The 25,001-nt window shown below is 41.9% G+C and overlaps 3 protein-coding genes across 6 annotated transcripts; all 3 read left to right on the top strand.

The window, feature by feature from the left end:
* The first annotated feature begins 2,504 nt into the window (after positions 1-2,504).
* LOC122131812 (CAAX prenyl protease 2-like) lies at positions 2,505-7,556 on the top strand. 4 transcript variants are annotated; one of them, XM_042706492.1, is made up of 8 exons: positions 2,505-2,590; positions 3,504-3,606; positions 3,728-3,811; positions 3,950-4,028; positions 4,132-4,299; positions 5,124-5,195; positions 5,506-5,568; positions 5,726-7,556. In XM_042706492.1, exons 2-8 carry the CDS (start codon positions 3,595-3,597, stop codon positions 5,947-5,949), a joined length of 702 nt encoding a protein of 233 aa, XP_042562426.1. In that variant the 5' UTR covers positions 2,505-2,590; positions 3,504-3,594; the 3' UTR covers positions 5,950-7,556. The 4 variants fall into 4 exon arrangements, with proteins under 4 accessions (XP_042562426.1, XP_042562427.1, XP_042562425.1 ...); XM_042706493.1 differs by lacking the exon at positions 2,505-2,590 and adding an exon at positions 3,041-3,081; XM_042706491.1 differs by lacking the exon at positions 2,505-2,590 and having other exon boundaries at positions 3,339-3,606; positions 3,950-4,025.
* Positions 7,557-18,567: 11,011 nt separating this feature from the next.
* On the top strand, positions 18,568-21,964 carry LOC122131810 (endosialin-like). Its single transcript, XM_042706488.1, has one exon. The coding sequence runs from the start codon at positions 19,043-19,045 to the stop codon at positions 21,098-21,100; it is 2,058 nt and encodes a 685-aa protein (XP_042562422.1). The 5' UTR covers positions 18,568-19,042; the 3' UTR covers positions 21,101-21,964.
* A 2,137-nt stretch (positions 21,965-24,101) lies between these two features.
* On the top strand, positions 24,102-24,989 carry LOC122131811 (prefoldin subunit 2-like). The gene is made up of 3 exons (XM_042706489.1): positions 24,102-24,191; positions 24,516-24,604; positions 24,810-24,989. Exons 1-3 carry the CDS (start codon positions 24,102-24,104, stop codon positions 24,961-24,963), a joined length of 333 nt encoding a protein of 110 aa, XP_042562423.1. The 3' UTR covers positions 24,964-24,989.
* The last annotated feature ends 12 nt before the right edge of the window (positions 24,990-25,001 follow it).

The following is a 25,001-nucleotide window of genomic DNA, read 5'->3' as shown; positions in this document are numbered from 1 at the left end:
TAATCATAGCTATTTAACAATTAACCTAGTTTTCTAGCTAACTACATTGGCACCACTTTTTGCCCAAGTTTGTTCTTCAAATTTCCGAATAAAGCATTTTTTGTGCTAACTGAGGTCCTGGTGAACTAATTTGACTCATCTTGCCGTTAACTACCACTGTAGTGTTATCTAACGATAACTTATCTAAATGAAGCTGCTAAATCGGAAAGGTGGCTAACCCTTTTCTGTGACCCTGAGATCAATAACTTAACGTTACGTTAAATGTAGCGGTTATCTCAATGCCAAACCCAACATTAAGCTTCTACTTCAAATACATTGTGGTTTAAAACGAATCATTTTGTCCACACCTATCGATTACTGTGTCAATGCATGGTTCACACTTTAAGCATACCAAAGGCCTGCAAGTTGCGGTTAATGCCCGACCTCGGTTACTTTAGGAAAACAGAGCTAGCTAACGTTGTCGTTAGTGTTTTGTTTGGTCACGTTGTCTAGTTTATTAACTTATCTATATTTATTTGTTTAATCGGGCAATTCACTTATGCATCCCACTTAACATTATAATTACAATTCTCAAGTTAACGTGCACATTTAAATTACGGTTAAACGCTAACGTTGTCGGAGTAAGCTTCAACTAGCTAACGTTACTTTGGCTTTCTCGTTAGCTAGCATGGGATGCTTACCTGGCACCTGCATACAATATCTGCGTCCATTGCTAAGAGGTCGACCACTTTCCCCTTTCCTTCATCTCCCCATTGAGCCCCAAGAACTACCGTCACTTTATTCTTTGGCTCCCGAGGAATCCTTAAAGATTCAAGATCACTCTCGCGGGGTCGCTTCATGGCTGGTTCCCCATTCATGGCGGAAGTTTCCTGGCCATTTGACATACTATTGTCCGCTGCCATGCTGCGTGTTTGCAATTGCAGCAGTGCAATGTGTCCGTTTCGCCGACAACGTGCTACGTGAATCTAGCGCCAAGGAAGGTAGCTACTCTCAGGAAGAACAAAACTAGTACGCATGTGACTTCAACCAATCACGGTTTAGCTCCGTGCGGAGACGTCAACCTAATTACCGGTATACAAATAACTTTAGTCATGGTGTATCTGGGGCTAGATTTTATGTGAAATTCAATGAAGAACAATTCATTTTGACATTTAATTTAGTCAATGTCATATTCTGGCATAAAATCAACTGTCTTCAACTCTCATATACTTGAATATAGTCATATTTCAAGATCCCCTGTGAATCATGATTTGCCTAATCGGCGAGTGGCTAAGGTCACTGCTCCACAGCCATTTTCATCATCTGTATCATTTCCCAGAGCAGTACAAAAAACAAAGGCCCATTTGCTAAGGCAATGTCACAGGAGTCTTTCCCGCGTTCACAAGGAACGTTTACCCGCCAAATTATATTCCTATTAACCTTTCAAAATAAAAGTCAGACTGCGGTTAGTATATGCACCTTGGACTGTAGCCAGCCTATATTTTCTGCCAAAGGTATGAGTTATTAAGAACACCACAAGCCCTCAAACTCAGTTGTGTGTGTACAGTGTAAACTTAGAGGAGTTTTATTTACAATATCGCTTTGAGTAGTAACATTCATAAAGTTTCTTTTCGCAAAAGTTGTTTTTAAGAATAACTGTTCATATTGTTCATATAAATGAAAAAGTTTTTGTTAGCATTGCATGCTAACGTTTGCAAGAATAGTGGTTAAGATATTGACACATTTACACTATGTAATCAGGGTAGCCTGCTGGCAATTAGTCCAAATAAATGTCTCATTGGTGTCAAGTGTCAAACTTTCACAAACAAAACTTTGTCTTCTATGTTACAGTTAGTTTAGGCTACTGTTTTCATAATGTCACATTCAGAACAGCTATGGCAGAAGGGCATGCCATTTTATTTTCATTTATTTGACAGGGACAAAACTTTAATATAATAAATACTTCATACCACCTTATAACATACTCACAGATTACAGAGGTCAGGAAAGTTTAATCTTTTTCTGCATCTATTATTAATAGCTGACAGATTGTCCAGAAATGTTATCTTTAGAATTCAAAAATACAGCCTAAGCTACTTTTAGATCAACAACAGCCATGATGCAGCCTCATTCTGATGGCATGATGAAATTGGAACATTTCTTAATGTTCTTGTATGTTTAATAAAAGTTGTTTCTTTGCTTTAGTGATTTTATGTCTTTGAATACCTTTTTGGCCAGAAAATGTACATCAAGGCACAAATAATCAACATAACAATGTATTATTTATTATTTGATTTATTAGCCTATACGTAATCTCTGGAAAAGAGTCATGGATTATTACATTTAATTGTATTACTATATTATATATATATTGATAGCCTATAGCAATAGTTCTCCCAGTTCTTTTCCCCCTGAGTACTTTTCTTGTAGTAACTTTTAATTTGACAAGTTCATCTTGAGGACTTTTTGAGGTAGTGGTAGCAACGATATGTCTATGATAGCAACTGCCTATGCTGTCAATATCTCTGTAACCACGGGTGAAGCATGGTGTGAGCTGGAAGAAATCGAGCTCTTAGGGAAGCAGACGTCCAGTGCAGCTGCTTTTTTTTAGGTCAGTGATGTGATGCCTGCAAATGGATACAACAATCATCCCACTGGAGGCAAAATAGGTCAAGAAAAAAATGAACTATGTTTAGTACAGACAGTCTGGCCATGAGATTGACATCCATTCAGGAAGTGACCCTTTTATCTAGGGCAATAGTGAGAAAAGTAAAAGAGATAAGTTGTACGAGCGGACTGTATGTTTAGTATACAAAGTACTCAAAACTGTTCCTTTGTCCTGCAGTATATTGGAAACTGATATGTATTTTCAAAGTCTCAGGGATGAAACAGGCTGTGCCACAGATAGGGCTTTAACATCACGTGTCATCCTGGAGACTACTTATCCCAAAGCTCCTGTCAGCCCATTAATGCAAGAGACCTTACAACTGAACACCTCCAATACACTGACTGAAAACCAGTTGGTTTCACAGATGGTTTCATCGCCATTAGACCTATCTTTTGGTCATGGCAGCTTCGGAATGCAGGAAACTTGCTGGGCCGGTATTCTGTGCTGCCTATTGCTTGCCAGTTTTTTTGTGGGCAGTTTGTATGTTTGGCGGAGCACATTACCCAGGTAGCAGATGGCAACACCTGACCTGTAGCAGTTTGTCACAGACTTATTAAGTCAGGCGTTGTTAATTCAACAGTGTCCAGACAGCGTGTTGTAGTGTCATTGCTGCTTTATTGTTTGCTTACTATTTTTCTTTAGCTTGAGTTTAATAGAAGGCTCCCTTATGCCCCAGTCCTCTTAGAGGGTCACTAGACGGCCCTGCGGTTCCACATTTACTTCTGGGGAGCTGTCCTGACTACACACATTATGAGATCAGAAAGTAATGCGTATGTGTGGTTGTGTCTCCTGTTACTGTTACTGTTAATGACAGTTGACTGTTAATGACTGTAATTGTTTGTGCTAATCTTCTCAGGGATCACCCCAGTGTGATCAGAAGGCGTTTTACCAGTGTGCTTATTGTCTCCATCATCTCACCATTGGTTGTGTGGGCATGGACAGATTGGATGAAGATATTGGTAACCTGGCCATCTTATGTCAAACCTATGCTTTCTATCCATACAATTGTGTTTGTTTTCATTTGAACATTGGCAAAAAATGGAAAGAGTGAAATATTTATACTATTTCCATTTTTTTCAGTCAGGTGTCCCTCTTATGGCATTGATGGGGATCCGGCTGGAAGGAGTTGTGCCTGCTGGAATATTGCCTTTGTTGCTTACTATGGTACGGTTGGAGTTTTCTCACATACATTTAAGTTGTATGCCTTGTATGAGTGAAATGAGTCGCCATTGGGCTTTTAGATTTTGTGAAATAAAAAAGTTTGTTTGTTGTTTCTCTCCTCCTCCGCCTTCTATCTTGCAGATGCTGTTTCTTGGGCCCCTGGCCCAGCTGGCAGTGGACAGCCCAAAAGGAATTCTTGTCGAAATTAGATTGAGATGTAGTGAGTGTTATGTTTTGCCATGCACAATTTTTTGTATCTGAAACTTATTTGGTCTTGTCAGCTTTGCATGTAGGCCGCTTTTGATGTCTTTTGATCTTTACAGATCTCCGATCCTTGGCTCTATGTGTGAGAGACTTGAAATGGCTAAGGAACCACGTAGTTGCCCCTGTCACAGAGGAGCTGGTGTTCCGAGCCTGCATGGTTCCGGTGATTGTGCCTTGCACTGGGCCCACTGCTGCCATTTTTATTTGCCCATTGTTTTTCGGTGTGGGTATGTATGGGTATGTGGTGGGGTAGGGGGGTTGTGTAACCAAAAAAATTAATAATTTTTCTTACAGAACAAAATTAATTTTCAGTGAAAAATGGGTTGTGATTCTATTTTAAGTGAAACTATGAAAAACGTGTACAGTACAAAATAGAAATTCCTACATTTCTGTATCCAACTATTTTGAGGTTTGACGCCCACTAAAAAGATATTTATGATATTTGCCACAGTTACTTATTGTCCTAAAGGCATTAATTAAAGTGGTTTGAAACTTGACAATACAAGGAAAAATATGATATATATATATACAATAGGTAAATCTGACAAATCATTTATTTGAGGTCATAAGGCCTGACTTCCAAAAGGTTTGTATAGGTACAAACACCCCCCAAGATGACAGGGCATGGTGAGGATTGTATCTTTCAACTCACAGCCAGTACACTACCATACTATTTGTTGGGGGTATTAGGTTTGCACCTACAATCTCTCATTAAATTGGGGTCTGTGTGTAAACTATATATAGGCAGGATCATTCCGCATACTTTACAATGTTTGAATGTTTTATGCTTTATGCTTTTTTGTTTCCCTACTGTCCTTGTAGTCAACAGAAGTGTTGTATGAATTACTGTGATGTCATAACCTTGTTGGCCTGAGGGTGGCGCATCTGTTCCATTCTCTCAATTTCTCTTTGCCACACATAGCATGTTTACGAACATGCTGCCCTGTATTGAATGCATTTTAGAGAAAACTGAAGTCATCAGGTGATTTTCTCTTTTTTCTTCATGCATTTTGTGTGTCACTGACATTCTTTGGTCAATTGTGTCTTAAAGCCCATTTTCACCATATTCGTGAACAGCTGCGCTCCGGATGTGACTCCTTGGGTGACATCTTAATCATTGCAGGTAACCAGCATTTACAAGTATGGCTACTGTTGAACACTTAACTTCTAAAATTGGCTATTGGCAGTTGATTCATATGTGTCATTCAGTCATCGTGCACATGTGTGTAATTAATGTGAGACGTTACTTCATGTTTGCTTGTATTGCTACCTCATGTTTGCTTGTATTGCTACAAGGAAGCTTGTCAGTAAACGGTAATTTCTATCCCTACCACTCGTCATTCGAAAGCTACTTGCCGGCAACTTGTTCAGTTCTCCAAATAGTTCTCGAATACTGGTAAATGCATTTGATACTATTTATTTTACCTTTTCAGTTTTTCAGTTTGCTTACACCTATGTCTTTGGAATCTACTCTGCTTTCATATTTATCCGAACAGGTACATTCATTATAGCTAAAAAACCGAGTGCACAGTGTTTATGTGGTGCTGTAAGCAACCATGGACCATTTCTCATATTGTTCAGATCATGAATTATAAACTCATTATAAATCGCATGCCCACCAACTGTACAGACTTGTATGCCTGTTCGTCTCAGGTCATCTTCTGGCTCCAGTGCTGTGTCATTCCTTCTGCAACTCCATGGGTTTCCCAGACTTCTGCAGAGCCCTGGAGCACCCCCAGCGCCCTGTCATCCTGTTTTGCTACCAGCTAGGGGTTTTACTCTTCCTGATGTGCCTGCTGCCCCTGACTGACCCTTTCTTCTATGGTATGACACCCATCTGCATCTTATTTCTTCATCCCCGTGCGGTCTGCTCCTGACAAACATGAATGAAAGCACGTATGACTGGAGTTCAGAAAAGGAAATGTGAACTGGTGCACAGCAGCAGATATAACAGTCAATAAGTTACCTGATGGTTTTGCCATTGGGTCATCAATGATTCATGCATGGGTAAAGTACAAAAACACATTGTGATTTTTGCAGCCACAGTTATGTTGCTCTGGTTCAGCTGTCGTAAACATTTTACTCTACCCGAGCAGTTCATTTCAACGGATGGTCAAATTAGAAATAGATGCAAATGTAATTTGTAATTATGTAATCAGGACAATGATCAAATTACTTTTCTACATATCGTAATTTAACAAACTACTACTCAAATGTACGTATAATCCTTTAATCAGTAATGCTTTTTTGAAGGGATGAGTGCACAGCACATTCTTAAAACCTTACATAAATGCTTCACAATACATTTATCAATGGCTCTTAAAGCATGAATCAACACTCATGCACTAAATTATATAACTATGGAATACTAAATTAGGAATGTTCTTTTCAAAATAAAAGTCCCTTTTCACTGTTTTTTCCCCCACACAACTGATAATATTAGCTTTGTAAAAGGTCCCATCATTGTTGCAAACTTAGTCAAAAATCAAGATGGACTCAAGGGGCACTAACTTTTAATCCTATATTTAAAACAAAATGTTTTTAATATATTAATAAATCCTTCACTGTCCATAAAGTGACATGCAAAGCAACATTCATAAGCATGAATTATGGAGGGTGTGTCTCAGTAAACACAACCAGATTTAAGAAAATAGCTTTAATAGGCACACAAAGCACATAGGGTACAAGGACATATGTTCTCACTAATGCCTAAGCTGTCCCATAATTTGTCAGAGTAAATGGTTAAGTGTTACAAAAAACTATTTGTTCTCAATTTACTGCAAAGGTAATTTTCTCAACATATGCATTGCCATTGCTTGTCACAGCAGTTGACAAATAAAATGTGTCCATTCTGTCTTTAGTCTTCATGTCTCACGTTGGGTAACTGAAATTAGGGAGGAAACAATTGGCTATAATTAATGTTAGTTTGAAAATAAGCATGACATTCTTGTGTTTATTGTTCCCACATTTTAATAAAAAAAAATAAAAAAAAACTTTATTTATATACCACCTTTCATGCAAAAGAATGCAGCTCAAAGTGCAATTTTTGTACTCTTTCCTTAAAAATAACAGCTAAAGAAGTGAAGGAGCCAGTTTTAGTTGGAATACAAAAAACTTGCAAGCTACATAGATTGTGTGGACCTGACGGTATCAACATTAAATGGAACCTGAAGAACACTATAAAAAATGAGCTAACTTTACTGCTACTAAGGCTAATATTAAACAGCACATTTGCATGTGACCACATACAACTCATGTTCCTAACACATGTTCCTAATTAGTTGGTTTTATCTACCCAGCTAGCTACTATTTATAAGCTAGCTAGTATTTTACATCTGTTAGTTGGCGTGCACTAATGCTATTAGCTCGGAATTGTCTCTAGGTGCTTTACAGAACCCAGAGCCTGACCTTCCTGGAGCAAGCAAGGCGACTAAGGCAAGGAAAATCTGCTTTTTAACAGGAAGTAACCTTAAGCAGAACCTCAGCTCAAAGGGGGGGCCCATCTGCTTGGGGCTGGGGGGGGGGGGGGGGGGGGGGTTATAGATTGATAGATAGTCTCAGACTCCCCAAAAAAAACAAGTACATGAAATAAGAAAGGTATGCAAATAGGCCAATGTATTAAAGTAACATTATGTAACAATTCTACCTTAAAATAACAGCTTGAAAAAAATTGTGCCGCTACAATTACTTTTAATATGGAGAATGGCCTCTCCGCCACTGCCATCGGGGGTCTGTAGGGAAATTACTGCGGTCTGTAGGATTTCTGGAGCCGCCCGGTCCTTTGTGTCTGAGCATGCGCGACTAGGATCGGGTAGTGACACTGACAGTCACTATCGGAACAGCTTTTACTCGTGGGCGAGAGCTGAAAGACACATTTGAATACAAGTTCGATTCACAGTTAGCCATCTTTCTGCTGGATTAGTAAGTAGTTTATTTGCTGTCCTGCTTTGTCTTGTCTTGCACTTGCTTGATGTTTGACTGTGTTAGCAAAGTTGTTGACTCGCTAGTTTGTCATAAACGAGGAAAGCAAATTTCAACAGGTTTCGTTAGGTTTAGCCGCTAGGGGGAGCTCCAAGCCAAAAACTCCTTACTGCTGCTTTAATATATTAAATAAAACATAATATGAGGTAGTAATTCCAATGTATGAAAGAGAGGTAGACAGTATACAGTGTATATGATAAAGACAGGGAGAGAGAAATAAATAAATAAAAATAGACAGAAATAATAACAAAACCCAGGTGCATCACTTGCGTTCATTTTTTTAATGCGTTAAATATGAGAAATGAATCACAAAAATTAGCGCATTAGATTTGATTAATTAAAGACATTTTGTTTGAAATATTGCAATCTTGATTTTGACTATGTTGCTGAACTATTTTTACTTTGGTGAAGAGTTGCCTGATTACACAGATAACAGAAGTTTGCATTACAGAGAAAGGGCCAGGCAAAGCCAATATTTGTAGTCGTCAGGAAAATATGTTCGCAAAAGGGGACTTTTATTTTGAAAAAAGCCTATAGTATTGCAAAGTAATGTAACTTCGTGCATCAATATCCATGCATTCCTGGATGTATAATGAAGCATTAATGTATGGTTTTATGAATGTCCTTTGCACTCACCCTTCAAATAAAGTGTTACCAGTTTATCTATATATTGAATATTGCCTTCATAGGCATACTGGCTTGTACTTTCTAAACACTTTCAGGTAACAGTTAAATCTCTCTTCTGTTAGAACAATATGTTAACTGTGAATCCAAATGTGGATTTTTATTAATAAAAAGTTTGTTTTTGCAATTTTGCGCTGCTGTGTCATTTGTTATATATATAGACAGTTTTCAGAAAGTTTAACCAAATAACCGGACTATGTATAGAGATAACTTCATCTCAACACTATTTTGATGGATAATATCCACATTTCTAGTCCTGAGCCTGTGCATGGTATGCTAAGTTTAACTCGTGATTAATTAACTTTCCTGGCATATGAACAATTCAGTAATGTTTTATGTATTGAAATATTTTACATGGGAGATAGTCAGTCCGACCTTACCTGATGATTAGTTAATGTTTTGCCGGACATGTACTGATAAAACCCATGTGAACAGTCCAAGAGCTCCAGGGAACCTCAGTTCATCTGAAGCATGAATCCTGTGCAGCAGGAAGTTCTGTAAAGATAAACTGATACACCTTCAACGGCCCTCTTGACAGATCCCATCCGCTGTTTTAACTGAGGAAAATGTAAGAACTGTAGTAATCAGCACCGTTGTTGATGTTCAAAACCTCTGAAAAAATGCTTTGAGATTAAGCTGTCAAGTCAGACTCTGAAAAAGTCTCCCCTGGTCTTCCAGTGCAGGTTGATGGGTTTGTTCCACTCCAGGAATTTGTGATATTTTTTTAACACTACAGATTTGCGATTCTTGATGGGTTTCAGTTAAGAGTAGTCGTACTCAATCTGAATCACAGATAGGGATTTTATGTGCTGTATCTGTATCTGATCTTCAAGTTGAACCTCTTTTCATGGACATTGAGAATATGAAAGAAGAGTGAGAGTTTATAAAGACTTAAACACACAAAACCAAAAACAGACATTTCCTCTCGGTATATATTAAAAAACAAAATCATTCCCGTGTCTTTTGCAATTTGGAACAGTACACCACAATGTACAAAGAGCCCCATACACGCCTGATTTTGCCAGGTACATGTTTTTCTTGAAGGACTGGAATGTAAAACTTTGTGAAGATATTGTTTCAACTCTCTCCCTGGGTGTCAGGCACGTGCTGTGCAGATGTCGGTGGCAAGCGCTGCAGTGCCAAGGCCCCTCAGTGAACTGGAGCTCATCAGAAATGATGATGTGGCAAAACAGACCAAAAACAAACAGAAAATCTGTGCGCTTCTCTAGCTGGAGGTGAACACACGCCAAGAAGGGCGTGCGTGGTTCGAGGAAAGCCGACTCTGTTTGCGTCCCTTTTGTCATGTGCGCCCGACCTGAGAATGCCTCCATCTGTGCTTGGCAAACGGAGGCTCCTGAGCTGGGATCAGAGTCCAGGAAAGTGTAATTCCAGAGTCCTCCGGAGGCCTGGTGGAAACACTAAATGCAGCGTGTCTCGGTGCCGTGTCATGGGAGCTGTGCTGGGACGTAGGGCTGCACAAAGTTATTACCATCTTGCTCTGTGTGCAGTTGCCCCAGGATTGCTCCACACTGACCCACCCCTATAGAGAGTTCAAAACAGATGCAGAGAGATGCAGTCTTCTTGTTATATTATATGCCTATGTCTATTGGGAGAAAGAGTGATTGTTTTAACTGAAAACACAGATGATCACTTGAATAGCATATTTAGTTAAACGAAGTCTATAGGTTTTAAGAAAACAAGTGGGACTCAAGAGCACTTGAGGATCCGATTTCAGCTCGAGTGCTTAGTTTGTTCTCCTCAACCACACGAGACCCCTCACAGTTTGATCTTTACACCATGATGAAAAGATTATTCAGAAGCTCTGGTCCAAGCTTTTGGACTTTCCGGCAGTGCAGGGGGACATTGAAGCTTTCATGAGACATTTCCATTTTCTGGACCTTTGCCTGGCGGTAATGTATTCCTCATTCCTGTCATGCCATACACATGCCTTTTATTGGGCACATGTGGATATGTCATTTCTTTCCAGTTCACACCAAATGGCAGTCTGTCAATATGTGTGAAAAATTGTATGTATAACTGTCATACAATGAAACTTTTTATGTGGTCAGAGTTGGTTTTGCAATTACTACCTACTTTTTTATGTACACTTACTGAAGAGAAGTCTAAGCTGACCCTCTAAGTTGTAATACAGTGTACCACAGAGCAGGTATCTAAGTCTTTGCCACCCACTTGAGTTTAATTACAGACCCCCCCCCCCCCCCCCCACACACACACACACACACACACACACACACAGGAATGGGAAACAAATGCTGATGCACTCCCACTATATCGTCCCTGAAGCCTTTGATGATAAACCGGTCTTTAAGTGGCCTTCAGATTAGATGCCAGTGCTACATGGTGCTTTCTTCTGCCATGAAGTGCAACGCGATTCTTACCCCAAAAATGCTACTAGAAGTTTCCATCGGGACGGGTCAAGGGTCAACATCTGCTTGACTGGATCTGGATGAAAGTAATTAGCCCTCAGCTATACCAAAAGTCATGGAAATACTGAGGCAAGCAAGATTGTGCTCCATCAATACTTGATACATCTTTACTCCCACCGTATCCCAAAAATGCCCCCCCCCCCCCCCCCCCCCCACACACAAACACTTTACTGCCGTCTTTTGTGTCGCATTCATAAATGCGAGAGATCTTATCACCATTTATTTCACTTATTCCTTATGGCTAGTTCACGGTGAAGACATTACTCATGGACATGGTTTGTTTATGTCACTTATCACTCTGAACAATGCCCATGGAGGGATGGTGAAGCTCAGCTCATTTTGAACTATCTATTTCAAATATATGATTTAATCTCTAAATGCAGCAGTTGTTCTCATCCTTGTTGGACTGCCAAAGCCTCTCGTTCCCCCAGACCTCCATCCCCCTCTACTCGGATGAGTGAACTTTATTGAAGGTTTGGGGGATGATAAGATATGTTTGTGTATGATCTGGTAGCGGCATATGCTCTTGCTTGTGATGACCAACTCCGGTGTTGATTAAGGCAGTGTTATGAATAACACCCAGAATACCACTCTAGAACATTCTACAGGGACTCCAGGGGGTGCAGATAAATAAACAAAGGGGAGAGCCAGAAAATTCCAGCGCTTTCTCAAGTGGAAATATTTTCTGGCTTCAAGGGCACAGGGAGTTGTTGAGTCTAATGACTGTATGACCGTCTCCTGGATTTCCTTTTGGTAAGAGGATGTGAGTGTTGTTACAACTTTTTTCTTTCTTTTTGTACAAGCATTTCCTGAGCTTTCAGATATAGTCTACAAAATCCCAAATCACTCAGTATTGTAGGTTATGTTAGTACTTCACATACACAGAATGAATGTCCTTCTCAACACCAAATGCTGCTGGGTTTAACTGTGCAGCCACTCTTGAATACTTACTGCAGATGTTTATTTTTAGTATAACAGCACTTGGAATGAAAGAGCTACAGTTTCTAAGTCAAACTCTGGGCACATCTTATTTGTCTCTCTACTTTGCATTGTGTAAGACACTGCATTGGTGACACAAAGCAACAATGTTAGTCAAGTCAAGTCAAAGAGTTTATTGTCACATACACCAAATTGCTTCAGCGCATCGAAATTCTTACGACTTGGCCAGCAACATCTACGCAGTAGACAGTAGACAGTAGATACAGATAACAAAGTAGCATAGTAACATAGTAACATATACCAAAAATTACATTTAACCCTATAACACTGTAACATATAACATATAGAATATAACATATAACACTATAACATACTGTATAACATTAACAAGTAACAGCAATTAACAACAATTTAAGTACAGAAGAGCTAGCAGCAGTTTAAAGTGTGAAGAAGTGAGGAATATTAAATTAAGTTAAAAATTAGAAATTGTGCAAATATATGTAGGAAGTGTGGTTGTATGAGTGGGGGAGCAGAAAGTAAATGGTGATGGCGACTGATATGTTAACTTTATTGTGTGAATATAAAGCCTGCATTTTACTTAAACTTTTCCTCTGACCAGACAACCCAAAACTGGTCAACCCAAAACTCAACACTGGTCACCAAAGCATTCTGCCCATTCTGCTGTGCAGACAAGTTAGTCTGGTGTCAGTTTTGAACGAGGCATTCATGAGGGCTGTTGTGAAAAAAAAAGTAAAACCCAAAAACCGACCATAGTAACATTTTCCCTGCGGGGCATTGCAAAGAGCTCTATGGTAGACAAGGAAGAAAAAGGGAAAAAACTGGATAATTGAGCACTCTCCTCTAAGAAGATGAAAAATCTATGGGAATGTGGTATTTTGAATTAGTTAGCCACATGGCTTTGGCTAATAGCTTCAGTATGTCTAATGACTCACCACAGTGGCCAGTGCCTTCAGCACAGGGGCCCATGAGGGAGGACAGGGTCGAGAGCGTTGGCACTTCCAACCAATAAACAAACGCTATAACCTATTACATCTGTACAAATACTGTAAAATTAGTCTTCAGTTTAGTCCTTGTTTGAAAAAAAAAAAACCTATAGCCAAGTCGTTCAAGTTCCGATATTATGTGTCAACAATGAAGTGGGCTCATTGACGGATTACTTTGGTTAGGTTGGTATAAACCATGTCTATCACCGACAATGGCTTTGCTGAGGAGGCATATCTATCCAATTGAATACTGGGGGAAATTATTCCCTGGACAGCAGATGTTTATGGTTTGCATTAACCCTTGTGCTTCAGCTGGTGGTCAAAATACTTCAGACTGTGAAAATTGTGTGTGGACAGATGTGACTTTACATTACAGGTGAAGATTTATAACATAATGAAGCAAGCTGTTTCAAGGTGCAGAATGGTTTTGCAGAATTCAAGGTCCAGAACCCAATGGAATTTCAGATTAGGATTTGAAAGCAAAACCACCCCTCAAAACAAGCTTTTCATAGCCTATTCCTAGCAAAGGGTAACATCAGAGAGAAAACATCCTCCAAAGGGTAACATCAGAGAGAAAACATCCTCCACGGTAGGCACTCTGCTTATGAGCCCACAGAGACCAGTTCAAACTCTAGCTTGAACAAACCCAGGGAAGCTTGCAACAAATAGCACCAGAACTATGTGAGAAAGAATGGCATTTTTCATAAATACAGAGACTGGTACATGTAGGACTGAGGCCAACACACTATCCAAAGATGGAACGATTGAAAGTATGAAAAGTTTGGTCTGTGATGTGCGATATTACCCTTTCTCTTCATCCATGGAGGAAAAGCTAAGTCATTTTTCTCCCACCCCCAAGCTTGCCATATACATGCTGCTGCTTCAGTGGAGAGTGAAAAAAGATCGGCGTGTGTGCAGAACCTCCCCAAGAAAGTGCCTAGGTCCATAGAGAGATGGAGCACATGCTATGAGCATCAGTCCTAATGAGGGCAACATATGCTATAGACATTAGCCAAAAGAAGGGCAGAAGCAATAAAGAAGCTTAGAGAGGCCATCCCAGTCTCCTCAGTACCTGGCCTGACCGCCAGAGTGAGAGTTTATAGATCAAAGTTCCAGGCAACCTGATTGAAAAGCCAGGCAGTGGTCGACAGAGGTGGAGAGAAAGAGACCGGCGAGGGACCGAAAATGGGAAATTTTAGCCCTCTGTCTGCAAGAGAAGCTAGAAAAAAAGTTTGATCTAGATGGATTTTTGGGTTTTAGTTCTGGCACAGGGGCAAATTTATGATAGTCAGGAGTCTGCTCTATCATAGAGTCAGTGTGCTGTTGCCTCTGTAGCCTCAGCAGAAAGAGGAAGTAGAATAGAATGCATTGGGGAGTGACTTAAAAAAAATAACTGCTTTAATTACTTTAGAATAATGTCTTACTTCAGAAGAATTAGCCAGTGTTTCTCCATGATGGCTGACTGAGTATACCATAAGAATAACTATTATGAACTTTAAGACATCAAACTTTGAAAGGCTAGCAGTGGTATTCTGAAACCTTGGATAGTGAATATATCAAGCAACCCTCCTGGCACATTTAAGACTACGCCTGCAGGAAAAGCATAGGGGGACAGCGGGAGCATTTGTAGGGGTAAAAAGGTTGTGCGAGGTCAGAGAGGTTACCAAGGAGCCCTATTAATTCTGACTGCAGATGACTTTAAAAACATTCCACTGGCAGGGACACAGGATGTTGACATTTCTACACCCTTGAAAATTATCAACTTTTTTTGTTTCCTATGGGATTCTTTATGAGTATATTCCCAGGGGCACTGTGTTACGCATGGCTTCAAAGAGCTATTGGTTCAGGGTTGGGGCCTATTTGTCTGTAGAAGAGGTCAAGGATAGTATGAGTAAAACAAAGTGACACTTCCGTTAATAAGCAGTCCTTGAGTAAAAGTGAAGTAAAACAAATGATTTTTTTTTCTTTTGAATCACTCTCGTACCATCGTAGATATATAAGTAAATATTTCCCCAAGCGAAACCCATCCCCTTTTCATATCAAAAAGTCCGAATTATTTACATTAGGAAACAAATAGAGTATTTCATTGGCAGCGTGTTGCTCACTGAAATGTTCAGTAGTGGGTGTGCCAAAGCAGCCAGTGGGTGGAGGAATCATAACAGACGAGATGGTGGCGAGCGTGCTGTGGGAGTACCAGCCCATAACATCTCCAGAATCTGCACATTTGGGTCAGGAAGTTGCTTTAAAAAAAAAAAGAAAAACGATAATTTTTTTGTCTAAATCTGCAGTGCACTGAATGCGTTAATCAGATAGGGCCATTTCCTTTGTAGACACCCTTGAGGGCTGCTTTGGGCCTTTACAGTCATTGTTTAGTGCAGCCGCAAACACAGTGATGTAATGCAGGTGAGGCAGAGACGAACACGCAGTCTGGACCAACAGAAAAAGGTAGCTGTTCCACAGTGCGGCACCATTCAATACGTCTTCATGTACTGGGGATCGCTCTGCCACAGGGCACCGCATCCAACATCCCTTTGAAATAATTTTTGGACTGTTTGTTAACTGCCATAAACGCTGTTTAACATGCTACCAAAAATAGAGTTATAGATCACCACTGGAATAGAGGCGCTGCTGCTTATTGAGCTCTACTCTGTGTTGCACTTAAGTAGATTTGTCTGTTCCTGCTTATCATAAGAATAGTGCAGTCAGCAGTTTTTCTCATTAAGAACAATGGCCGGAGTGGCAGAGACATTACTCAAGCCTTTCTCTGCCAAACGCTCAATTTCAGCTGGAAAACTGGGACAGGGCTGAGTCATAGGCGAAGTAATGTCTCTCGAAAATAACTGTGTATTCTGGGAAGTGTTATGAAGCTCCTGCTTCTCCTTCTACCGTATCAGCATTACCTAATCCTGACTAGACTAGGTCAATTAAAGGTTACTAAAGATGTGAGTAATAGAGCGACGTGTAGTCATCGTGCTTGCCAGTCACTCTTTGTTTGGGTTTCTTTGTGAGAAATTACAGTAACAGCAGACTGTTGTGCTCCCACAGGTCAAAAAAAAAGGAAATAGGCTGTTGTGTAACACGTCTGCTGTTGTTTCTATGAGATACTTTTTCTGAATGCTCCTTTGTGTGCCCACCCTCCCCCCCTCATACACAAGACTTCACATTTAGTTATCTATTGAAGAAGTCAGCAAGTACTCTGCGTTTGTGAAGTGTGCTGTTTTGGCACTCAACAGTGAAACAAATATGCTGCGCTGCTTTATTGTCCTCCCAAGCATCATCTCCCTGCATGCTGGCTGCCTCATGGACACGATCTTTGTCTGGATCTCTCCTTATCCTGATTGGTTGGATTTTAGAAGGCAGCATCATGCAATCGCCACATCACAAAGCCTGTGGTGGTCACAGACACTCTTTCCTCAGGGCAACAGTGTTTACGTCCAGCTAGTGGGAAAGCAAGGCAACAAACACACACACAAAATCACATGCACACACACAGACATGCACTCTCTCTCTCACACATACACACATAGATACATACCATATTGCAATTTACTACTATTTTAATTCTACTCTTACTTTTTGAGACCACTTTTGCTCATAGTCCATCTTACCGATCAAGGCCTTCATTGGGTACATTTAAGTAATTACTAAAACGTCTTGCTAAAACCTCTCTCTATTAAAATTCCTTTCACTTTATAGACTAGTCATTTATTTATTCCGTCATGTTTTCCTCTATGGCTAGCTCTATGAGTTTTCCTTGGGATGAAGTGCAAAAAGTCTCTACTGTTACAAACCAGTCCCTTTTCTTCATCTAACTGTTGTCTGTGACATGACTTTTTTGTACCAGTTTAACTATGCACGATCCACTGGCTGAAGTCTAAATGGGGTTTAACATGGTTGGGTAAAATATTTTCCACAAGGAATTTCCATGTCTACATATATTAATAATTCTTTCCATTCAAACCATCAAAAATGTTACCTAATCTTAACACTGTCAATGCCAATGATCTGCTCCAATCAAACCCGTATTTCACTGTGGAAAACCTGATTCAGTCTGTGGAAAGATACTAATTCAAACAGGGCTACACGACAGATGTGGCTAGTGTGGTCTTGTGTCAACATCTGGGAAATCAAAAAAAGGCTTCCCTTGGAGGAACACATAGGCCGTGTCCTCTGGGGATGAACACGCACTCATAAAGAAGATTTGCTGCTACTTTTGTTTCTCAACGTTACCATTCTCATCACCTCAGTTGCAGAGCTGGGTTCAAACGATAAATTCACCCCTAGTGTTAAACAGCGTAATGTAGATACATCTGCGTGTGTTTAACGTACCCCACATGGGTGCTGCAGCTGACAGACGCTTTCAGCTGAACTGGTGATAGCGAGGCAGAGCCATGAGATTCATGGCTGTACAAGAATGCTATTGTTTAAATTGGAAGTGGTAGGTGCTGCTTTAAACAAGATACTTTGGGGGGCCCTTCACCAGGAATGCTTACTGCTGAGAGAGAGGGAGAGAGAGGAGAGCGAGAGCGGGGGAGAGAGAGAGAGAGGGAGAGAGAGAGAGGGAGAGAGAGAGAGAGCAATGGCAAGAGAGGAAGAGGAGCCCTGTTTGAAGGTTGTTTTTGATTTACAGACTATGAATGAACAAAAGCAGCTATTGCCTGGACTTTCTGACAGTTGGCCAGTCTTAGACTACTGGTGTTTGGCATGAACACACTTCCAGACCCATGAGCCAGTCTCTCTTCGTTTCCCATGGTATATTGCGGGGTCAGGTGTGCTTCTAATATTAAACCACTGATTTAAAGGTTCAGAGCAAATAAAGAAATTGCAACACCATGTGAAATTCTTTATCCTCTCAACTGTATCCTGTTTTACATTTGGATTTGACATGTTCAGAATGACAATGTTTGTGGTCCACTCTAGCAAGAGTAAGATGTGTGGATTTTACTTCGAAAATCCTTGAACGGCTGTGTAAAAAGACCCAAGTAAAAACTGCTCTATTATTTTTGCCTGAGCTTCTGACTGACCAAACCAGGATATGGAGACCAGATTTATTGTGCTTAGCATGATCCTTAATTATACTGCTTCCGGTCCAGACTGTGTCTGATAACCAATACCTCTCCTCCAGCAGTATCTCTTACAGTATCCTATTACATTTTAGCCAGTCAGTTTGAAATCCAAACCACATATTTCTTGTCCTCTTTTTCCATAGCAGGCACCAGACTGTTTTTATTACACTTGATTTCACTGTATCCCTGTAGCCTTTGTTCTAGATGTATAAAACACATTTTCCTGAATGCAACCTCGCTCTATTTTTGTGGGGGTGACTGTTACCTGGCTTGGAACTGAGAGGGATTGTCTGCATTTTAGTTTACACACACAGGCACGCACACACACAAACACACACACCAAACACATGTGCCCACACACACACACACACACACACCCTTCACGAGAAGAACTTCAGCAGATACCCTGGTGCTGGTGGTAGGGATGCTGCTGGTAGTGTGGTTTGGGGACGGGGGAGGGGGGAGGGCAGCCTTTGGCAGGGTCACAAGCTATTTCCTTAAATGGACTTATGAAAACCATACGGCATTGGGGAAACCACTAGCCCCGACCCCCTTTCCCCCCCAAAAAAAACCTTGACTCACACTCTGTTATTACCCGCCCCCCTCTTCCAAAAACAAACGTCTGTAGCCCTCCCTCTCTGTCTCCCTTTTCTCCTCCAGAGGAGAACCAGAGGAAAGTTCCATCTCAGTGCAACAGTGCTGACGGCTGCAGGGAGGATTGCTAGCGGCTGTTAGAGTACTTTGCTGAGGAGGACCTCTCTTGCCCCTGCAGAAGAGAAATCCACAGACAGAGGCGAGCCAGGAAGTCAGCCAGTCGGACAGGCAGTGGGGAAGCGGGTCCAGAGGAGAATGCATTTTGTTGTGTACCCCTGTCTGCTGGCGCTGGCCCTGCTGTGTAGCTGGTGCCCACTGGGGGCTCAGAGCCAGGAGCTCCAGGAGCAGGATGCTCTCTGCAACGGCGAGGGCTGCTACGCCGTCTACTTCCAGCGCAAGACTTTTCGGGACTCCTGGAGAACCTGCAAGGAGAAAGGAGGCAACCTGGCCACGGTGAAGACAGCAGAGGAGGCAGAGCTGATCCACGAGCTCCTCTCCTCCACGGAGCCCCGGAGCCAGCGGGTCAGGTTACGCCTGTGGATTGGGCTCCAGCGCCAGCCCCGCCAGTGCTCGGCCACGCGCCCGCTGCGGGGCTTCACCTGGACGACTGGCGAGCAGGACACGGAGTACACAAACTGGCAGCGGGACGACCTGCCCAGCACCTGTGCCGCCCCTCGCTGTGTGGTCATGACGCACAACACCGCGGATAAATCCCGCAGCAACCGGGACAACTTCAAATGGCTGGACGGCTCCTGCGCTCTGGCTGTGGATGGCTTCCTGTGCCGTTTTGCATACCGTGGCATGTGCTCGGTACTGGAGAGTGAAGGCGGAGGGCCTGCGCGTTACACCACGCCGTTCAACCTGATCAGCACCCTGCTAACCCACATCCCCTTCGGCTCCATGGCCACACTGCCCTGCCCAGAGGGCACCAAGGAGGACCAGGCTATTCTGTGCATGCTGAAGGAGGACGGAACCGTGGCCTGGTCGAAGGAGGCACCACTTTGCTCAGACGCCCCCGAGAACTCGTGCGAGGTCGAGAACGGAGGCTGCGAGCACCTTTGTTTGAACGCGGACGGATACTCCTACTGCGCATGCTCTGCCGGATACGAGCTGGAGGAGGACGGGCAGAGCTGTCAGCAGACGGATTCATGCCTCGGTACTCAGTGCGAGTTTCACTGTGAGCCGACGGCCACCGGATATCGCTGCACGTGTCCGAATGGGTACCTCCTGGCACCTGACGGGAAGAGCTGCTTGGACATTGACGAGTGCAAGCAGCAGCCTTGCCCACAGGTGTGTGTTAACGCCCCGGGGACGTTCGAGTGCCGCTGCCTGGAGGGCTACCGGGCTGATGAGAATGGGGAGTGTGTGGATGTGGATGAATGCCAGGAGGACAGCTGCGAACAGCTCTGCATAAACACACCTGGATCCTTTGAATGCCTATGCACTGACGGCTACACCCAGATACCCGAGGACCCAGTCCGCTGCCAAGACATTGACGAGTGCCAAAACTTGGACAGCTGTCAGCAAATATGCCAAAATTACATGGGAGGGTTTGACTGCCATTGTGAAGAAGGATATGAGCTGGAGGATGACTATAACACCTGCAGGCCAATGCTGGAGGACACGCAGACCACGTCCGCAACAGTGCCCACTGAACCCACAGCCAACACTATGGGCCATGTGCTGCCTGAACTCTCCTGGTCTCCCAGAATGCCTGACTGGCTGATAGATCCCACACCTCTGGAGTGGCTGACTGAGTTGCCTAATCTGGAGTGGATTCCCACTGATCTGGGCTGGTTTACGGACAGCCCATCAGAAGAGTCCACAACACAGGCACCGTACGCCGTACAGCCAGCTCAGGAAATCCTCACTCAGGAAATCCTCACTCCTTCCTTTGACTTTGAGGTGGACGTCACTTCAGGCACGCCCTTGCAGGTGGCTGACAGTGATTCTGTAGACTCGCACACATCACCAGACAACTCCTCACCCAGGTTAAGAGAAGACGAGGTATTCCTGTCTGAAGAGGCAGGTGACAGAGTAAGGGCATCTCCCTCCCCACCGCAAGATTCCCCACCACAAGGGTCCGCTGCGGAGAACCAACCAGGCGGTGGGAAGCGGAAACACGACAAAAGCTGGTTGCTCGTGGCCCTCCTGGTACCACTCTGCGTGTTCATTGTTGTCATGTTGGCACTGGGGATCGTGTACTGTACCAGTTGTGCCGTGGAGCCACGCAGCAAAGGGAGAAAAGACTGCTACCGATGGTTCAGCGCGTCAAAGCCCGCAGAAGCAAGCACGGCCAAGACACAGGCCTGAGCCAGAGAACAGAGCCGAGTGTTTGCACAAAAACAGTTCAAGTAGATGGAGATGCAGGGTTTAAACAAACACTTCCACAAATGGTGCTTTGCTGTTTTCCACTAATGACATCGTCTTACCTGACAAAATCCTGTGGAAATCTCTGGGGGCGAGGATAAGGGTATGGCCCTGACTATTGTTTGTGTAGGCTATCCTTGTAATTATTATAATTAGAGACAAGTGCATTTGTGTGTTTGAAATGGATTGTATTCTTTTTTATTTTTCAATGTACAGAGGCCAAATCAGTGATTATACATATCTCATTGGACAGACTTATTGACAACAAAGCCCCATGTTTAGATGTAGTGGTGTAAATAGAAAAACTCTGACTGATTGACTGATTTATTGTGAAGTACACTTTTTTAAGAATATCATTTTGAAACAAGACATATTATGTATACCTCCTGTGTTGTTTATTTCAGTTAGTCCAGCCCTGTGTCCTACCTGAACAAAAAAGTCTAGTGCAGTACAGTCGGTCTACATTTGAAAACGTGCCACCATGATGTCTTCATGTCCAGACAAGAAGATTTTATTGGAAATAGAAGGAAAATAGTAAGAACTTCAGGACAACTATACTGTCTCTCTAATTCAGGCGTTACTGCCTTCGGGGAATTCAACTATGGAGTATTAGTGCCCTCTAGCAGCTGTCTGGCTGTATTGCATGCAACACTTATTTGGATCGAGGCTATAAAAGTTTAGTTTAATGGTGAGTCAATCAGAAGGGTCATGTACTTGTGTAAAATATCATGCTTCACACCCATAGCACTGAAATATATAAAAATCTTGTTGTGAACAAAAAGGAAATAACATTTAGTAAAACGAAAACAGTCTTTTGTTTTTTTTTATTAGCTTCTTAACCAATAGACAAGTGAAAAGATATTTGTCACACAGCACTTGATGTATGCAGTTAAGTGAAGAAGGGAACCATGACACCAAGCACTCCATCTGTTTTACTTTTTCATTTTTCCTCTTTCTGGTCAAGCATCAACTCTCTAAGAGACCATATATAGATTTTGAGATGAGGCGTGGAACAGATCTTTAATGTCATCCTTCAGATATACAAGGTTCATTTATATCAGGTGTAACTTATACCTTATATCTCTTTTTGCTTTCAGCTGTTTAATGATATAAACATACAAACTGGAGAAAAAATATTAATCTTGTACACAAGAAATAACTGTAAATACACTGCACAGCAAATCAAATGATCAGCAAATCAAATGATTAGCAAATCAAAGACTTTTATACAAAGGATGTATTGATCTCATTACCTATATCATGGTTTGATTTGACAACTTTGGTGTGGGTGACTGACTCCAACTGAAGCTGGTGCTATAATGCTAAGGCTATTCCTCTTTGAAGCTGTACAGTGGTGAAATACTGCCATGTATATTACTCTAAACGTTTTATAGTGGTCATTTTGTGGAGGTGACTTTTCTATTTCAGATGTTTCCTTTTTATACTCCAACAGCTGAAGCTGTTCAGTGGTCCATTGCGTTATTGCCAGGACGGTTTCCATTTCATTATCAAAAGGAGTTGAAATGTTTATGAGCAGGTCGGGTTGGGAAGCTGGCATTGCCTGTGGCGGAGTACAGCGGCCTGCCCCTGGACACTGGCAGCTCTCCAGAATGATGCTTCACACTTCACCATCACATGTTTGACAGATGAGTCTGGCTTTAACAATTGTTAACACGACAAATGCCAAATGCAGAGGTGCAATTGGTGGAGAAGGAATTATGACCTACGGTTGCTATTCTGGGAGGAGGCAGGCCTTGTCCTGATGCCCTCAAAGCATGCTGGGTAGTTGTCCACAATGTGGCCCTTCTGGCCATACTATCTCATGAACACACAGGCACAGGATCTACACTAAAATCAGTAAGAAATTAACTTGAAATGAAAGTTAAAATGTGCAGTTGTAATACCACTGATAGGCCAATTCATCTTTGGTTCAAAGGCACACAACTGTCTTCACATTTATCTGTAAAAAGTAAACTTGTAAAAAAAAAAATACTTAAACCCTTATGGAGACAGTATTAAAAACAACACATTCCGGCAAATCACTTCTCCTTGTGCTTCCCAAAAAGGTTTTCCAGATGAGGGTGACGAGTGCCCTTTTGTGTGCGCTCAAACTGTATCAGTCCTCTTGCACTAGCCAACAAAGAGGGACTATTTGATCATATTCTGGTAAATTAACATGCTACTGTAACCACAGGCAGGAAGTGCACAAAATATCAGTGCTGGGGAATCACAGCAGCTCACTTCCCTTAGCTATTTCAAAGTTGGGCTCTGGTCTGAAGAACACCAGGACAACCTGAATAACTGCCGAATTGCGGTTGTCTTATTTATTCAAATGCATAGCCTACTGTATGGCACTTAGGTTGGATGTAGGCCTACTTCAGGATCCAGAGGTCCAAGCCCCATCATATAGGCCTTGCTACTAAGATAGGTTTGACAAGCAACAGCAAAGGTTGTACAATCATTTGCAATCATTTCTATTATTTTATTCTCTACCACAGGAAGGCTGCCATGTAATTGCCCCCCTGAAATCCATAAGATCCAGCAGCTCAAAAGGGGCAACACCAATTATTAAACAATTACCAGAAGCCATTTAAACAGACATACCTACTCAGTTGTAGAGTTTTGTAAATCTGATGACAGCAAATTGTATTTGAACATGTTACTACAGTATATTAGGCTATTTTTTATGTTGTGTGGACCACCTTAATAAAACGCAACTTAATCTATCATCACTGTGATAATGAAAGAACTGAGACAAACTGACTGAGTTGTGCATTACTGAATAATGTAATGTTAGTACAACATTCAAATCCACTATCTTAATTGTGAAACATACATTATCCATGCACAATAAGGTTTAGGTAAGATTACTGTGGTTTGGATTCTATTTTCTCACCCTTGTGTTTGTTGAACACTTCATTCCTCAAATCCTCTGGCAGCCAATATGGCAGCGACCGACGACAGTAAGAACAGTATGGCAGGGACCACAGCTAGCAACTCCGGAGGGAAACAAACCGGTCCCACTGCTGAACAGGTCTCTTAATTGACGTTACTGAGATGTGAGCGCATGTGTCTGAGCATTGAGAAACAGTTTGTCACCGGTTGCATGCGGTTTTAGTACTGTCAATAAAACCACTCTTGATGTAGCCAGTGGTTTACCTAGCTATCGCTACCTAATCAAATACATTACCTATTGTCACTTTGTGAAAATAATCTATTGTAAATTAAATGAAATACAAGGGGTTATTCGTTAATCGTCAATCGTTAGGTTGATTGAGATATAATGAGGGGTGTCATTCTCTGTATGGGATAACAGAACTTATCAATAGGGAGCCTCGTCGGCTTTTCTGTAAGACAGGTAGCGGCTGGTTTTCAACGACTTCGCCAGGAACAGCGTAGCATGGCAACAAAAGCAGCGGAACTAGAGATGGAAATCAATGTACACGGGTAATTCTTCAGAAATGTTTACTATGATTGGTGTTTTCAACTTTTATGTGAAATTTCGAATGGAATGAATTGTGCTATATAAATAAACTTGAATTGCCTTGCCTTACCATACGTTTGGATACCTGATATAGCAGACTATTATGCTATGTGTTTACCCACTAGCTTACACCTTGAATTACCTTCTAAATTATTTCTCCTTCCCCAGTCTTGCAATTGATGCTCTTAGAGAGGCAGATCCTACTCGTAAGTGTTATCGGTTGATTGGGGGTGTCCTTGTGGAGAGAACGGTGCAGGAGGTCCTTCCTGCACTTGAGAGCAATAAAGAACAGGTAATAGGTCACAGTGCGCCATTCTTGTAGGTTATTGTAGCCCAAAAGTAATAAATATCAGGTAAAGC

This window comes from Clupea harengus, unplaced genomic scaffold (genome assembly GCF_900700415.2).
Source record: "Clupea harengus unplaced genomic scaffold, Ch_v2.0.2, whole genome shotgun sequence".
Taxonomy (NCBI): Eukaryota; Metazoa; Chordata; class Actinopteri; order Clupeiformes; family Clupeidae; genus Clupea; species Clupea harengus.
This window is presented reverse-complemented; position numbering and strand designations above follow the sequence as displayed.

Coding starts and splice junctions, on each gene's coding strand:
- LOC122131812 (XM_042706490.1), top strand. CDS start 3,472: ATGACTGTAATTGTTTGTGCTAATCTTCTCAGGGATCACCCCAGTGTG. Junction 3,607..3,727: donor CAGATTGGATGAAGATATTG/GTAACCTGGCCA, acceptor CATTTTTTTCAG/TCAGGTGTCCCTCTTATGGC. Junction 3,812..3,949: donor TGCCTTTGTTGCTTACTATG/GTACGGTTGGAG, acceptor TCTATCTTGCAG/ATGCTGTTTCTTGGGCCCCT.
- LOC122131810 (XM_042706488.1), top strand. CDS start 19,043: ATGCATTTTGTTGTGTACCCCTGTCTGCTGGCGCTGGCCCTGCTGTGT.
- LOC122131811 (XM_042706489.1), top strand. CDS start 24,102: ATGGCAGCGACCGACGACAGTAAGAACAGTATGGCAGGGACCACAGCT. Junction 24,192..24,515: donor CCGGTCCCACTGCTGAACAG/GTCTCTTAATTG, acceptor TCTGTAAGACAG/GTAGCGGCTGGTTTTCAACG. Junction 24,605..24,809: donor ATGGAAATCAATGTACACGG/GTAATTCTTCAG, acceptor CTCCTTCCCCAG/TCTTGCAATTGATGCTCTTA.